General features: G+C 53.6%; 1 protein-coding gene across 1 annotated transcript in view; it reads left to right on the top strand.

Annotated features, from left to right (window-relative positions):
• Positions 1-2,551: 2,551 nt before the first annotated feature.
• TSPOAP1 (TSPO associated protein 1) overlaps positions 2,552-17,232 on the top strand; it is a gene marked incomplete at both ends in the record, with an annotated part of 66,743 nt that continues 52,062 nt past the window's right edge. Inside the window, 3 exons of the mRNA XM_079545226.1 lie at positions 2,552-2,803; positions 14,573-14,680; positions 16,511-16,639. Of these exons, the coding sequence (XP_079401352.1) occupies positions 2,552-2,803; positions 14,573-14,680; positions 16,511-16,639 (489 nt within the window). The remainder of the gene's footprint in view (positions 2,804-14,572; positions 14,681-16,510; positions 16,640-17,232) is intronic.

The raw sequence follows: 17,232 nt of genomic DNA, 5'->3' as shown, positions 1-17,232 counted from the left end.
CAAGTTTGCAGTTTTAGCCTAAAAGGTTTTGAAAGATCGTGATCCTAACAGTGAGTATGCAAATAGCAGGAAAGATAATTTCGGGTACTTATGTCTGAGGATTGTTATGGTCACAAATATTATAACCACTCAGCACTCACTGCCTGCGGAGACATTGGAAACGCATTTCTTGCTGAGTGCAGCAAAACAGAAACTGCAACTTAAAAAAAAAAAACAACTCGGCTCCTATTTTAGTGCCTTCCCTGTGCCCTGAGTGCAGGTTCATGCAAGGAAACGTGTCCCCTTCCTATTGGGGTAAGCTCAGTGTGCTCCTCGCCATGGTTGATGCTGCAGGGAGTCCAATGCAGCCTTCACTCCCCTGGGCTGTGAGGGTGGTGGCTGGATCCCTCACTGCCTTCAGCCCCAGAGCCTGCAGGAAAGTTAGATGGAAGCAGGTCTGTGTCCACCAGTTGCCCCAGCGCCCCCCCCACAGCACGTCCTCAGCCTCCTTCCCTATCTTGGCCAGAGCTGCTAATGGACCAGTTATGTGTGTCCTGCTCAAAGCTATGGGTTGGACCCCTGGTTTCTGAGCACCCCAGGGTCATTCTTGGCTCCTTATTCATCCTCTCCCACAGAACATGTTCTCTCTTGCAGCTTTGTGGTGGAAGAGGCAGGAGGCCCTTGGGGCTGCACACCCTATCCTTGCACCACAGGGAATAGTCCCAGCTCCTTGGGGGATTTTGGGTGCTTCTGGAGGGCTCCCTGGGGTCCTCCTCAGCTTCCCACACCTGAACCACTAGGGTGAGCAGGACCCCGGTGGTGCAGCAGGACCTGGTGGGGTGAGCAGGGACAGCTATGCAAGCAGCACACAGCAGCAGGAACGCTAAGTGAGATGTGTCAGAGCAGGGCTCCCAGTGAGGCTGCGCTGTGTGCACACTGCAGGCCACGCACTGCTTGCAGCCACACGATCTTATCAGCAGCACGTTTCCCTTCCTGTTGCTGGCTCTCCCCTCCTGCTTATGAAACCTGCCTGTTCTGTCTTGTTGATGAGCTGCGCTGCGCCTGGGCCTCCCTGCATGCTGTGCAGCATGGGGGAAGGGGAGCGGCGGTGGGCAGGGAGCAAGAGATGCCAGGTCTCCTCCTGGCATGGAGAGCTCTGCATTCAGGGGGATGTGTGACTGTTGGGCCTGGCTGTTACCTTCCCCAGCATCTAAGTGGGTCATCTGCACCCTGCACAGCCGGCGGTGAGAAAACCACTCACCGTGGTGATCTGTCTGAGATGACACAGAGGCAGCGCCGCCTGTTTTGGCAGCTGACACATCGACATGCTGCACATCGGGATGCGGCACAGAGCTCCCCGAGGAGGTGCTCACAGAGCAGTGTCTGAGGTGCACGTGCGGCCAGAGAGCCCCAGTGCTGCACCTTGCCCGCAGTCCAATGGAGCAGCCGTGTGTCACAGCGCTGTCACACAGAGACGCAGAGGGCAGGATCAGTCCCAGCCGATCTGCGGTGCCTGAGGTGTGCAGAGGAGGGATGAAGAGCAGGACGGCTCTGTGCACGGCTGGGAGCGGGGCCCCGGGGAGCAGCCGAATGGCCCTCCCCTGAGCATGGCTGCTGCACAGGGTGCTTCCATCCGTACTACAGCATGATGGGGAGTGGGCAGAGAGATTGAGCGTGTGCCTGCTGCCCCACGCTGTGCTGAAGCATTATGCCACCAGCTCCCATCTCCCCGCGTCACAGCGATGCTGCAGCATCCTGCTCACACCAGCCTCCAACTCTCACCCACGGCAACCCCTACCCGGGGCACACAGAGCACTTTTTGTGTTTTCAGCAGCAGGCTGAGCCTGCTCTGGGCCCTGCGGGGCAGCATCTGTGGTCCCCAGAGCGGGAGGGGCGGGGGAAAGGTACCGGGCCCCAGCAGAGTACCGCTCACCTCGTGCAGGGCAACGGCACCTCAAACCCAGCGCCGGGGAGCAGCGACCGGGAAACGGGGGCAGCCGGATGGGCTCCCACCGGCCCGGTGCCGCCGCCCCCCGCCTCCCCATCACCAGGCAGCCGGCACCGTTCCCTCACCATCGCCATGGAAACCGGCAGAGCTGCCGCGATTGGCGGCCGCGGGCGCGGCGCGGCCCCGCCGGGGTGCCAGGCCGCCTGAATATCGATGAGGCGGCGGCGCGGCCGCCGTGGGCTGCGGGGTTTCGCGGGCCGAGAGGCGGCACCGCGCTCCGAGGGGCGGCGGGACGCCCGGGCCTCGGCGGGCGGCGGGCATGGAGCCGGGGGCGGCGCGGGGGGCGGCGGGGCCGAGGGCGGCGGGCGGCCCGGCACGACGCCGCGCCCGGCCTTTGTAGGGTGCTGGGAGAGAAGGGGGGGGACGGCGGCCGCCCGCCCGCCGAGCCGGCGGATCCAGGCGGGGATGGAGCCTCCCCCGGCGCTGGGATGCCGCAGCCGCCTCCGTCCCCGCCGGGCCGTCTCTGCCGCCGCCGCGGCTCCGATGCCTTCGGGGTGTCCGTGCCGGTTCCCGCAGCCGCGGGCGGCCCTCGCCGCGACAGCGTGAGCCCCGCGCCCCGCGCCCATGGATCCGGAGCCGCCGCAGACGGGCGACGCCGTTCCCGTGGCCTCCGGCAGCCCGGACGCGGCCCTGCTGACGGACACGCGTGAAGGCGAGGGAGGTGGCGGTGACGGCGCGCCCCGCGTGGCCCCGGGGCGGGAGCGGGACGACGCGCCCCGACCCCAGGAGGACTCCCCCTCGCCGGAGCCGCAGCTCGTTAGGCCTCCGCGAGCCATGGAGGGGCTCGGACGGGAGCGGCCAGACGGACCCCCCCAGGTAAGGCGGATGCCGGGCGCTCGCCACCGGGCGAGTTTCGGGGTGAGAGGCGTCGCGGCACCGCGGGATGTCACCTCGGGCCGTGGGAAAACGCCGCGCTCGGCCGTGGCTGAGACGCCCGCGGACACCTCCCTCCCCGTGGGGCTGCCCCTCCGCGGGGATTCCGGCTGTCCCTGCACGCCGGGTCCGGCTGCCAGCCCGGGGCTCCGCTCCTGCGGCACCGCCTGGCTCCTGCGGCTTCGGTGACTCTGCGAGTGGTGAAGGGGTCGCGGTTCCCTGCCACCCCGTCCAGAGCATGCCCTGTCCATACAGAGGAGCCTGGGGAAGGCTGTTTGGGGGGGAATTTGTCCTTGTAGGCATCATGAGGCACCTCAGTGCGACGCAGTGTTCAGCCCCCTGCAGCACCTCTCCAAAAAGAGCCGAAAAGACTCAGTCGGAGTCTCAGCTCTTGGTCCAGACTGCAGCAGTTCATTAACTGGTCCTGCTTATTACAGCTCTACCTCCTCCCTCGTGTAAAATCGGTCATCTCTCTAGGAACCTCCGGCACACTGGAGTGGCTCCATGGTGTTTTTAAGACGGGGGAAGAACAAGCTCTCAGCCCGTTCTTCTGGAGGGTGGGGGGGAGGTTGAGCTGGAGATTTTTGAGCTACGCCAGTGCTCCTGAGCACAGCTGGAGGGCGGCTGGACCAGACTGCAGGAGAAACGGTGCTGCTAGCAGGAAACCCACCGGGAGAGGAAATGTCTTCATTCAAGCCGTTTCTCATGGCTGTTTTGAATGGCTGTTTATTGTCATGCTTAGGGAAATGCTGCATTTAACACGTGGTCCTCGATCTGCCTCTGACCATAACTCCTGGCTATTCCAGAAGCACCTCAGCCAAAAAAAATGGGGCAGCAGGGTGAGAAGCATTTCTGCTCTCATCCCCCTTCCTCATCCACCTTGAGAGTCAGACCCGTTGTGCCAAACTTCACATTTCTCTCTCTTTGGGTGACCCAGTGGGTGAGGGGTGGTGCCCAGCCCCCTGTGTTGGTGATACTGGTGCTCTCTGCTGTGAAGCTGAGCTTCATTCTGCTCCATAAGACTGCCTAACCCTAGGGAGGGTAGCACAGGCCAGGAGAGTATTGCAAAGGAGTGCTTTGTGGGGCCTGCAGCAGCTGAGGAGCACCCTGTGGGGTGGAGGCCATGTACCCAGCTGTGTCCCCCATGTACCAGATGTGCACATGGGTGTGTTTGTGTGTGTGTGTGGGGGGGGGAATTGGGTGAGGACCCCACTTGGTCTGTATGGCTGTGACTGCTGAGCACCCAGCACTCAGTCTCCCTGGGTCCTTGGGCTGCTTTGGCTTTTCTGCAGGATGCTGGATGCATGGCCTGACATTTCCCCTCCCACTCCCTTGGGTTTTTTGGTGGCACCATGGTGGTGTCATCACAGGACCAATGTGCCGAGGCACTCCCAAGATGGTGCAGAGCAATCAGAGAGTCACAGAATCATTCAAACTAGAAAAGACCACTGAGATCATCTAGTCCAACTGCCAGCCCGTTGCCACCACGGGTCCACATCTGCCCTTTTCTTTAACACCTGTGGGGATGGTGACTCCTGGTGGCACTGTCACATGCCATGTCAGTGCCACAGTGGTACCACGGCAGTACAGCTGCATTACTGCAGTGGTACTGTTGGCACTGCAGCATTGCCTTGGCGGTACCATCCTTAGCATTGGGGTTGATCCACACAAAGATCAACTTGCCCGCTTCTGGAAAGAAAGCCAGCTCTTCCTCCTAAAATCAAATGGTTATATTGATGTGAAAGGCTTGCAGCTGGCCTCTTGTTTAGATCCAGGAGAGAAGAACGGCTCTTTGGTGCCAGGCTGGGACAAGCACTACTGACACGTCGTGTCCTGAAGCCAGAGCTGGATTCCTTTAAGGTTCCAGGACTCCTGTCCTTGGGATGTCAGCGCTTCATGATGAAAACAGGACAGCAGCCTCCAGGGAGTAATCTCCTGGTGTGGGGAAGAGACTCCCGAGGTCTCATCACTGACAGAGTTGATTAAAGATGTTGATTTTATGATGAAGCTTTTGCCATTTTATCAGCCTCCACAACTGCTGCTTTGTGATTCCCTCAGGGCCAGTCTATGGGCAGATGTTAAGACTTTCTGCAGGTCAAGCTGATCTCAGCTTGCTTGCTCAGATTCCTCTGGAGCACTGAAAGTGGAGAGCTGTGGTCTTTCTCCTCCCTGGGAGCTGCCAAGGGAACTCTGGAGGTAGGGAAGTGGGATGGGGTGGACACACCACACCTGGGGCAGTGTTGGCTCCCACACTGGATAATATTGTTAAGGGCCTATCCAGGCCAGTGTATCTCCAAGGACTGGGACTCTATTACCTCTCTAACCCTTTTCCAAAGCTCATGGAGAGGAATTTCCCTGTGCCCATTTATTCCCGTGCTCTGCAGGATTTCCTGGCTCCTCGGCAGGGTACCAGTAGAGACGCATCCTCACACTGACTGGTGCCACCTGGGACCTTGATTTCATGAATAGATTCTTGTTCCCAGGCCTTCAAGATCACTCTGGTCCTGCTTTCCAAAATTTCTGTGTAAATACAGAATGCAAGAAGTGACTTGCATTCTGGGAACCTCTAGGTACTGCAGGCTTAGGATCCCAATCAGAATAATGAATATCAGAGGAAAAAGCTCTGTGTAGGAGCAGTGGGGTTAAAGTGGCACAGATACAGTCTGGCTGGAAATTGGAACTGCTCACGATGCTGTCAGAATGAATTTAGAGCATTTATTGCAAGAGCTGAGTTGTCTGCATTTCCTGTGAGGTGCTGCTCCACCAGGATCTGCTTTTGTCCTGGAAAGTTGGGATGGTTTGGGGTGGGTTGCTGAGCTGAGGGTTCTTCCTAATGCCTTGGTAGATTGGTAGAGGGGAAGGAGAAAGAATCATAGAGTCATCTGAGTTGGAAGAGACCCCTAAAGTCCATCAGGTCCCACTCCCTGCAGTGCACAGGGACAGCCACAGCTCCATCAGTGCTCAGCACCCTTTCAGCCTGACCTTGGCTGTCTGCAGGGATGGGGCACCATCACCTCTCTGGGCAACCTGTGCCAGTGCTTCACTGCCCTTATTGTACAAAACTTTCTCCTTATATCTAGTCTAAATCTCCCCTCTTTTAGTTTGAAACCATTTCCCCTTGTTCTGTCACAACAGACCCTGCTTAAGAGCCTGTCCCTTTCTTTCTAGATACTGAAAGGCTGCTCTCAGGTCCCCCCTGAACTTTCTGTTCTCCAGGCTGCACAGCTCCAGCTCTCATGCTGTAAATCTTCCTCATCATTCCCTGCTCACTTCACTTCCAGGATTACTCACCCCACCAGCCTATCCAGCTGCACTTACAGGCAGATAAGCTCTGCAGCTCACCCACCCCTGTTCTGCCCACCAAAGCAAGAAGAATGGCTAGGATGCTCAGAGACAGCTATAATGACTGCTTCTCAACCTTGGGAAGCCACTTTGCATCCAAATTTCTGAAAAGCCAAGTGTGCAGCTTGTCTTGAGTTCAGAGGGAACAGAGGGTGTTAATGACTCTGTAAAACCCAAGTAAAGATGCTTAAACCAAGGAGCCCCAAATTCCCCCCAGTAGGAATTTAAATATCCACAATAGATGCTGTTGCTCCCTTAGTAACGCAAATCGCAGATGCAGTAAGAATTATAACATGCCAGTAAAGGCTCTCGTTGTCAAACTGCCAGTAGGCTGTGGGGTAAATTCCTTCCTGATGCCTGGTGCAGGAGAAATGGTCCTGCAAGAGAGGAGGCAGTGGCTGAGCCAAAATACCCTGCAGGGCCCTGGCATGGGGTTGTCCTCAGTGCTGCAGAGGTGCAGGTGCCAGATCTCTTCTCTCTGATGCCTGGTGATAGGACCCCAGGGAACAGAGTGGAGCTGCCTCTGGCAGGTCAGATGGGGGTCTGGGAAGAGGTTCTTCTCTAAGAGGTTTTTTGGGCATGGAACCAAAGCTGCTGGAGTTGGAGAAGCATTTGGACAAGGGATGTATAGTTTAGTTGTGGGTAGTGCTGTGTGGAGCTGGGAGCTGCACTCAGTGATGCGGGCAGACCCCTCTGTGATGGGATGTGGCAGTCCCTATGCCCAGGGGCCGAGCTATGTTCAACAACAAACTTGGTTCCTTTTGCAGAAATTCATGGCGTTTCAAGATCTTTGAACATTCCGTAAGTAAAGGTGGAAGACTTCATTAAGTGCCTGAGCTGCTTTTCTGACTACAAAGTGTAGGTCAGCAGAATAAAAGATGGGAGAAGGGCAAGAAGTTCTTCCTGGACACAGACCAGTTCTTGCTGGTACAGACACCATTTCCAACAATCACAATTAGAAGACTGCACTCCATCTTGCTCAAAATCTGAGTAAATTAATTTTTCTTGTCTTGGCAACACTCAGCCTCATGCAAATGAGTTAGAACTGTTTTCTGCAAGCATAAAGAGTATATGGCCAACTGCAGATAGCTGCCTGCCACAAAGACCCTATGTGACATTATTTGAGTGGAAGAAAATACAAAGCAAGAGTGTTTGGAAGGGGAAGGTAATTTCCATTGAGGAGGGCATTGCCTCCTCACCATGTCCTTGGCTGCACTGAACTGGTGATGACAAACTGGATTTGGGAGCTGGCCATGATTGCAGCCTGACCTTTTGCCTCAGCATCTTTCTCAATTTGCCCTCTGCACATTTTCCACCAGTGTGTTTTTCTTCTTCTTTTTGGATGTCCTGGGCCTGCTGGAATAACATGGTGAGAAATGGCACATGTGCAATGCCAGCACTTGTTTGATGTCTCCCTGCTTTGAGCACAGGCTTTCTGCAGCAGAGCCATCTGCTTAGCAGCTCTCTGAAAACATCCTTTTGTGCATCAGTTTTTAAGCCTCCTACAGCACTTGCCATTCTCATCTCCATTCTGATCACTGAACAAGTATGAGCAACTGAATAAGCCTTTGGCTCTTGAGAGTGGTGCCAGGGGATGATGATGTCTTTGTCCCTCATCTACCTGTTAGAGCTACTGGTAATTTGAGGCTTGTCAGTCCAGGAAAAATTCCGAAAGTCACATTTTAGCCAATGAGTTCTTGCTCAGTGAGATGTGCAAGGAGCTTTGCTCCCCATTGTTTGGTAATCATGGCATTTTATAAGCAAATGTGACTCAAGCAGAAAAGGTGCTCTTGTACCCTGTGAAACTGCAAGTTGTGTGGAAAACAGGTACAGGCTGGGGAGAGCTGTGGTGGCAAATGCCTGGGCAAAATCTGAGCTGTGCATACAAGATCTGCCGCTCTGGCTCCATGACGCGCCTTCCAGGGCTCAGGACCGCATCTGTCTCTTCATAGCTGAACATGTTAGGCAATCCAGTCTCTCTACTCCATAGAACCAAGCTAGTGAGACCACAAACGCTGCTGCTGAGGCTTTGAAGTGGGAAGGAGATCTGATATAAACTATTGGAGCTGTGATCCTGTTAGATGGCAGCAGCACTTCTGCATGGGGTGGGCACTGCAGTTCAGTGGCCTTCTGTGTGGAGGCCTGACACAGTCCTGTGCTGCTCACTGCAGACAGGCGCTTCATTCCCACGTGCATTTGGCAGTGTTAAAGTCTCATGCCTCTCTAGGGACTGCTTCTTTGGATTAGGCTTTCTGTTCATCAAAATACCAAACCTGGAAAGAGCTAAATTTTATCACTCTTCCCCAGTTTTTTTCTTCTTTGCATATTTACAAAAGAGAATTATCTGACACGTGGCATCAAAATAGAGCCCAGATGCTCCACAAAAACCTCAGAGCTGCCCGGACCGGAGCTTGCAGTGCCGAGAGCTTCAGGCTGATGCTCAACAAGAAAAATCCCAAACACCTTCTGTAGGAAGGCAGTGCCATGTGTTTAGCTCAAAGGATGGGCAATGCAGATGGGTATGCAAGGAGAGGTTGCGAAGTCACTCATCCTTCTGTGTTTGCACTAAGGATGTTAACACATTTACTTCCCACTTCTACATGTTGCTTTTTCCTGGTGTAAATACCATTGCCTGTGCCCACTGCTCTGCAGATTCAATTTCGCGGCAGGACCCAGAAAAATCTTCAGTGAGGGAAAAAGGCTGAGGTGCCTCAGCTCCCAGGCAGTCACCTGAGTCTCAGAGTGACCCAGGGTAGGAAGGTGACGCTGTCATACTCGCTTTGTATACCCTGTGGTTTAGGTTATTTGGTAACTGAGCTGGATCGCAGCCCAGGAGTCTCCAGCAGCAGTTTCTGGCTGTATATTCTGGTTTGCAATAAGAATGTTGAATATGGAGAGATGAATATGAATAAGAATATTGAATGTGGAGAGAGGTTGGTCACAGCTCCAGAGCCACCCTCACTTGTCCTAACTCTGCATCAGGCAGGTTATTCCCACTGCAAGAAGGGTTGGTTTAAGGCCTCTGAACCACAGTGGAGAGCAGGACAAGGAGCAGCTCTGGTAGAGATGGCAGCTGCTGGATGAGCACCTGTGCCCTCAGCAGGACCTTCCCTACTTGACTCTCCCCACTGGGTCCATCCCATGTAGGGCTGCTTTCTGTGCATGGCGACTAGCTGGCCTTGCAGGGACAGGAAAGGGTATCTCCAAATCCTCCGTATCTCTTAGCTGGCTGATCTGCTTTTTGTCTGATTGTGCAAGATGAAGAAATGCGTGCGCAGTACGTCAGGAGTGGTTCAGAGCTGCCTTTCCAGCAGCCTTGCGGTATTAAGGTGTCATTTTCTCTCATCTGTTTGCAAAATCTCTTGTATTTTGCATTTGCCGTTAAAGATGAGAAACTGCTCCATGTTGCACATTGGGTAGTCTTGTGTTCTGCCTCTGTCCCAGGATTTTATTCTCCACTCACATCCTCCTTGTCTTGATGTTGCAAAAATCATTCTTTTTTCTCTGTCTGGGGAGCCCAAAGCAGCTGAGCTCATTAAAGGACAGTCTGGCCACGGTGTCCAGCTTTTTTTTCCTCCTCATGAAGCACCAGAGTTTGTTTTTCTGGGACTGGAGATGGTGCTTTCATAAAAATAGAGAGGATACAAATTTGTGAGATTCCAATTTTAACCGCATGTCTTGTTTTAAATACACTGTGAGGAACACAGGAAGAGCTAGTGGTGGTGACAGGGAAGGCAGGAGCAATGCCTGTGCGAGGCTGTAAGGAAGAGCAAATAGGATGTGAATGTTTCCCTGAATATTCTCCTCATATCTTGCGGTGTGTGGCTCCAACACTCCCTATGCTGGAGGCAGTATCTTTGAAGTAAATAGCCTCGGATGGATTTTTTCTTCCATGAATTTGTTACAAGTGGCGATAAAAATCAGATAAATGAGGAAATCACAGTGTATAAGGTCATGCTTGGAAGAGAGACGGGCAGTGGGAGAAAATGCTGAATCATGGAAACAAGCCGGCAGCACACAGGGCAAGGAATGGGAGGGGAGCCTCGTGAAGTCAGAGCACAGAGATGTTTGTGTCTGAAAGTGGGAATGTGGTGCAAAATAAAGGAAGCTGTGGGACGCAGGCTGCCTGTCAGGGGGGTGGCAGGGCGAGCACGACTGCATCCCCAGCTCCTCTCCTACTTCTCCCCTACCTTTAACCAAAACAGCCTTTTTACCTCCGGTTGGATAACGCGCTCTCCAGCACGAGGTGCGCTCGCTGTGCCAGCACCAATGGGTTTTGCTGCTGCTGCTCACTGACCCAGCAGGAGGTGATGCTATTTTCGTCTTCCTTTTGATGTGCAGTGAGGGCACTGCAGAAGAGCAGCCTACAGAAAATAGCTTCTCCTATGAACTGATTTCACTGAGATTGGATGGAAGAGGAGAAAATGGATGAGCAGTGACAGGTTTTATTTCCAAGTGGCGAGGACTGAGAAGTTAAGGAAACTAATTACCAAAGTCAGCTGGAATGAACAGCTAAAGGGCTTTGGCATGGTTGAGGCTCGGTATTTACTGTGTGACAGGTGATGATTTCAGAGGCAGAGGTGGTGGATTTAATACATCTGAGAGAGTAGGAAAGCAGCAGTGTAGTTTCACTTTGGGAGCGGTGTCTGCAGCGGTGAGAGTTGGATTTCAGAGACAGCCTTTGGGAAGCAAACCTGGCAGCTGGAGCCCTGTTTGCTGCAGGCAGAGAAGTCACTGTAGAAACATCTTCAGATTGTATATGTTTTAAAACCAGCCAAGACAATGCCAGAAGCTGTCTGAGATGTGCCACTCAAGGAGCCACCTGGTTAACTCCTCCTCCACATTTGCTGGGATTTTCAATCAGGCCAGGGCTTTGTCTTTGGCTCAGTCCCTGCAGCAGGTGTAGGAAAGTCCCCGGGCTGATTGGTGCCAGGCTGAGCCACAAGGCACCGGCAGCATGGTATGCCCGAGCCGCATTGCGGAGCAGTGCTGCCAGCCCCGCCGCGGCGTGATTTACTGCCCCTCAAATGGCTTCCTGCAAATGTTCTGCAGGACTTCAAAGCCTGCGCTGGATGCTGGGTGGTTCTTGGGGGATTTTGGCTTCGTGACCCATTTAGCAGCCTGGCTGGGCACTTCTCCCTGCAAAAACTGCTGCAGCTCTCAGTTGCTTTTTGAAGTTTTCAGGTGAAGAAGAAACAGCTTCTCTTGCTGCTGCTGTCCTGCTGAGGCCTGTGTTTGTTCACTCTTGATGCATTGCAAAGAAGCTGTATTTTTGGCTCTACCTGCCAGGGGAGGTGACAGATGATCATGTTTTCCCTGAAACGAGACACTTCAAAGCTGTGTGCCAGCTGCAAACAGGAGCTGCGCTCCGCTCTCCCCCACCAGCCTCCCTGCTGTTATTTCCCTGCTTTGCTCTGCCTTTAGCAAATGTCCCCCATGGCCAAAGGTGTCCCTGGGCTTAACTGTTTTGGTGGCCAAGGCAGCTCCAGATGCAGAGACACGAGGGCTCCCTATGCCCTCTGGTGCAGCTCTGCCTCAGCTCCCACCAGCTTTACCTCCCTGACTATGGGATGCTTTGGATTTTGGCTCATGGCTCCTGCTGGCACTTCTCTGCATCTTTATGAAGACAAGCCATGTGTGGGGGCCTCTTCTTTCAAAGATTTCCTCAGCTCCCTTCTGAACACAGCATTTAGGGGGGCTGCAAGCACAATCTGCAGTAAGGCTGCATCACGGAGCGCGGGAGCAATGAGGAACGGAGGAGCAGTTAATAAATGAAAAGCCATTTCATTATGGGAAATGAATGTTTAATGAGTGTGGGATGACGTCTAGACAGGCGGTCGGTGCTGGCCATGTGGTGTGCGAGGAAGACTCAGCCCAGGCAGCCAGCCCAGCCCCGATCTTGTGCCAGGAGGAGGTGGCAAAGCTTCCTCAGGAGCTGCAAGGCCACAGGGAAGGTCCCCTGATACCACATTGCTGCTGCCGCCCCTTGTGCCTCTCCTGGTGAGGCCTGAGGCTGTAGAGGGTCCTAGGATCTGGGGACAGCCAAGCTGCAGGCTGACCCAGCCTGGGGCAGGGCTCAGGGCAGCACTCAGGAGCTCAGTGCAGGCTCCTGGGTTTTAGCTGTTTTTAGCTACAGAAAAGAGGTTTCAAAGACTGAAATGGACCCATAAGGGGGTTGGTTCCAAGCAGAATCCCTTCTAGAGTCTCTGGAAGTACCAGTTGTCCCTGCAGAAGCACTGTGCAGACGTGCCACAAGCCTGGCTGCTGCTGGGGACAGGACATGGCACTCTGGCTGCTCCACAGCCGCCCAGATCCTGCCCCAGGCTGAGCATGCCTGGCCTTGCTGGGCACCGGAAAGCAAAGATGAAAAGCTTGAATCTTCTTGGCAGCTGCAAAGAAGTGGAAATAATGCACTCTGACTTCATCCCAAGGGCTTCCTTCCTAGCTTTAGGGATGGCATGCTGAACCAGCCCACAGCTCTGCTGAGCTTGCCTGGAAAACACTGACAGGACCCCTCTGTGCCCCTGCCCTGCTCCATGCCCCTGTCGGACGCACAGTGTCCCCTTCCTGGGTGCCAGGAAGGGCTCTGCTGTTTCTGGAGATGGAAATTTTCTCTGGGACACGTGCTGTGCCTGTAAAGCAGCAGGGATGGGACCAGTGGTGCTGCAGAACCTGGGACCAGAGCAATGGGCTACGCAGCCTGATCAGCACTTGGCTCTGTGACTTCTTGGCTGTGCCTATGGGTGGAAAAGAGGAAAATAAATATGTGTTTGCTTTCCCACAAATGGAAGCCTCTTCCATGGGGCATTTCGCTCCACCTTTCTTAACCCTGGGATTTCTGCAGGGTGGACACCTACAAACAGCTCCACCAAAGGCCTGACACACAATTTGTCCTGCTGCAGTGTCAGAAGGCTTGGTGAGATGTATGGGCATTGGGTGAGGCTAGTTGGAAGGGATGGGAGGTGGTTTGGGGGTTTGATTTTTTTTTAGGTTTTTTTTTTTAGTTTTCAGTTTTTGTTTTTGTTTTTCCCTGTTTATCCTCCTTGCTTTGCCAAGGCATTTCCATATAGGGATGAGATGCTGCTGCCTGTGGTGCTGAGCTGTGCCAGGGGACTTGGTGGGGAGTGCTTTGCATTCTCTTGTGCTTTTTAACAGATTGAAGTGATTGAGAGGCCAAAACCAATTTTGTTCAGAACTGTGCTGAGTTTTAGACAGCCTCAGACTTGATAGAGTTTAGAAGCATCTTTGTGCTGCAACCTGCCTGTCTGAGTTCTTGCTACTAGGAGAGCCTGGGAGGTATTTCTCGGTAATGAAGAGCATTTCACTCGTAGACTGGGCTGCACACACAGAGCCATGCAACAGGAAGGATTTAGCCATCCGGTGGCACCAGCAAAGTCATCCTGGGTCTTGCAAGACTGGCCTGGCTGCTGGGAGAACATCTGGCCAGGTCTGCCCGAGGTGCGCGCCTTGCTGCTGTCATATGGTGACTGTGAAGCAATAGCTTGGCCCCAAGTTTTGCTAACGCACAAAAATACTTTCTGGGACCCTGCTTCAGCAGCAAGCCTGTGGTGAGCAGCTCTGCGCAGGAAGCAGTAACCACAAGCTATATATACAGCTCCCAGCAGAGCTGCTGCTGCTTTTGATGTGACAAAATTAAGGTGGTGTTTTGCAAAGAAATCCAGCATGTTGCCTTCTTCCACTGCCAAGGCTGACACAGTGAGAACTGGGGCTGGGCTCCTGGATGGCTCCTGGACCTGAGCTGGTATGGGGAGGTGGGCAAGGACGTCTCTTTGCCTCCAAAAACTGTGCAGTGCTGAAGGCTGCTGGTTCTTGAGCCACGGGGAGGAGCACATGTCTGGTGTGTCATGGCATGTGCTCTTGCTGGCTCTGTTTGTGTTCTGAGCTGGTTTAGAAGGCACAGTGTCAAAATGCAAGCAGCTGGGGACAATGTCAGGATCTGAGCTTTTTCCCAAGGTGGAAGTTGAGACCCTGATGCAGCTGAGAGGGACCCATGGTGCTGGGAGGGGGAACCACTCGTGCTGGGTGCCAGCCTCCATAGCCTCCCTGATGTCCCCCATCACTGGCAGTACACCCCTGGGAGAGCAGCTGCCAACAGTCAGGCAGAGCAGGGAGCACCCAGCTATGGCCTGCTCCTGCTACCCCCAAAGGATGTGCAGTCTCTCTCCTTCTCTTGTCCTGAAATCAGCCTCTAGGTCTCACCCTACCCCTTTGCTGCCTGCACTCTGACCTCGCTGGCCTACCCTCATAGCCAGGCTGGGCTCACTATGGCGTTGGGATGGGCACACAGCCATGGCCCCTTTGCTCCTGGACAGTGAAGCCCTGCTTTGCCTTTCCCATGCCGTTTTGCAGAGTGGGGCTGACTACGGCTTCCTTGTGAGCCAGAACATGAAGCTCCTGAGCGCACTGGAGGACCTGCGGCACCGCTGCTCCAGCCTCACCGAGGAGAACAGCTTGCTGGTGAGTGCAGAACACAGCCCCATCCTGCACCCTGGCCAGGCACCAGGCTGGCTCAAGACACATGATGCATGGGGATGTGTGGATGATGCATGGGGAAGGAGTCTTGGCTGGGCCAAGCTCCAAGAGAACAGCACATGGGGTCAGCTGGGGTGAGCAGGGTGTTTTGGGTCCCCTAGGTGCCTTTCTGCTGCACCCAGTGTTGGCTTGAGCAGGACCCCTTCCTGGTGACCTGCTGATGCCCTCCTTGACATCCTTGCCAGGACTGTTTGCCTGCTGGCAACTGCAAGAGGCTTTTCCTCAGCTGCCAGCTTTGGCAGAGAGAAAGGCAGCAGCGAACTGATGGCAGGGGAGGGGGAAGTTGCTCTTGTTTCCTCTTTAAGTGGAAAAGCAGAAACACTGATTCAGTCAGCCCTGTTCTGGGTTACAATGCAGCAGTGCCCCCTGCTCAGTGGGAGCTTGGCACCTGATCCCAGCTGCACCCCAGCACCCAAAGGCAGGCCAGGCTGCCACAGTGCAGGCTGCCCAATCTGCCCCACTCCCACCTCCTTGGGTTCCACATTCATGGTTAGCAGCCAGGAAATAAGAAGAGGGGATTCTCCCTACTGAATCCTCACCAGAAAGCATCCTTGCCTGGGAAGCCCTGTGGTACAGGGATGTAGCCACCCTGGAGCTAAGTTCTGCAGTGCTGGCAGAGCTGCATCAGTCCAACCCTATAACTTTTCAGTTCATCAGCAACCCTGGCTCTGAACTACACTGTGCAAAGGGGAGCACCTTGCATTGCTCATTCTCCATGCGTCTCTGAAAGTGTAGGGCCATACTGCCCTCCTAGGCAGAAGTGTTTCCCTTTTCTCAATGTAAATGTCACAGCAGCTCTTTGAAAAGGATCGGAAGAAGGCAGGAAAGAATCGGAGAAGAGCACAGTTCATGCCAATTTTTTCCCTTCAAAATACCCTTAAAAGATTAATCATTCAACATGTATATAACTAGATTCAGAACATGTTTTAGATAATTTTCTTGCACTAAGAACATAAATTCAGCACGCCATGCGCACTGGGGAGGGTCACCCACTGACAACCATGGATTTTAGCAAAGCACTGTCATAAAAGCTGGCGTCAAATCTTACTCTCAAAAATCAGCCTCTTGTCTTCTGACTGAAGGAAATCAAATAAGGCAGTGAAAGCAGCACGTGCACATGGTGGGATCACAGAGGTAGTGAAGGAAATAATTGGAAGGATCAGCTGACCTGACGTTTTTGCTAATGTGAAAAGACAGCACAACACATCTGGGTTTGACCTTGAGAGAACAAGGAGCAGCTTATCGAAACAGACAGATAACAAATAAAAGGGGATTAAGAGCGAACAGAATCAATAGAAAGGAAAAGGAAATTTGGTTTGCAAACATTGTAAAGTCCTTGGCTGCTCTCTCCCCGTCCCCCCCAACTCATGCTTCAGTGTCAGGGGAGCAAGGACAGCAGCAAAGCTCGCATTGTCACGTGGTGCTGCAGCACAAACCCACAGTGATGTGTTGAACACTGAAGCAGCAGGGAGATGAACAGGGATAGGCTTCGGAAGGGGCAGCAGCCCCAAGGTGCCAAGTCCCAAGTGGCAAAGGCAGAGCCTGCAAAGAGCAGAGAGAGTGTAAGGTTGCAGAGCGTCCATAGGCTGGATGGGGCAAGGGGTTTCTTTGAGGAACCAAGATGTGACGTTAACAAAACATCAGGAGAAGCAAAGTTTCAGTGACCGTGGAGGAGACAAGTGAAGGAGGGTGTGTAAGCACTGCAGAGGGACGCTGAGTGAGGTCTCACCTTGGCCCTCTCCTTCTGTTATCCAGCGCAGGAGCTGCTTCCCCGAGACGGAGGAGAAGGTGAAGCACCTAAAGAGGAAAAACGCAGAGCTGGCGGTGATCGCCAAACGACTGGAGGAGAGAGCCCGAAAACTGCAGGAGGCCAACCTCAAAGTCGTGAGTGCTGAGCCTCTGCTGTGCTGGGGCCTGAGCTAGGAGAGCACCTTGCCCCCAGGACTTCTTGTTTTTTGCTTTTGTTGGGACAGAAAGGCCTCCTCTTTCCTCTTTAATTAACCCGGCGAGGCCATGCAGCAAACTTGCTTTGTACACCAGCGACAGAGCAAAAACCACAAAACTGAACTGAGGAAAGAATCATCACCAGCTTCTTCAGCTTGTGCTTGGGGAGCTGGTTTTGAGCAATTTCCTCCTAATTGGTTTCTTGCTGTAAATGTGCCAATCTAATGTAAAGTATTAATTTAGGTAATTAGCTCAGCTTTCCCTGGGCTAGTCATGAAAATAACTCATCTGACTTCATCGAAAAGAAACAGGAAGTATTTAAATAAGAAAAGGAGTGTGGTAAAGCAAAACAGGAAGGGGTGAGATATTCTGCTCTGCCTCGTGCACACCTCACTAGCATTTTTGTGCAAGTGGTGTGTTTTTTTCTTTCTCAAACTGAAGAGGAGCTTTTTGCAAACCCAGTAGTTTCTGATGTGGTGCAGGAGTAGAGGGAGATGGCTGCAGGATATGGTGCTTTGCAGACAAACATCTGC

Source organism: Tetrao urogallus (assembly GCF_951394365.1).
Source record: "Tetrao urogallus genome assembly, chromosome: 20".
NCBI classification, from domain to species: domain Eukaryota; kingdom Metazoa; phylum Chordata; class Aves; order Galliformes; family Phasianidae; genus Tetrao; species Tetrao urogallus.
Note: the sequence above shows the minus strand (reverse complement) of the source record. Positions and strands in the feature narration are given on the sequence as shown.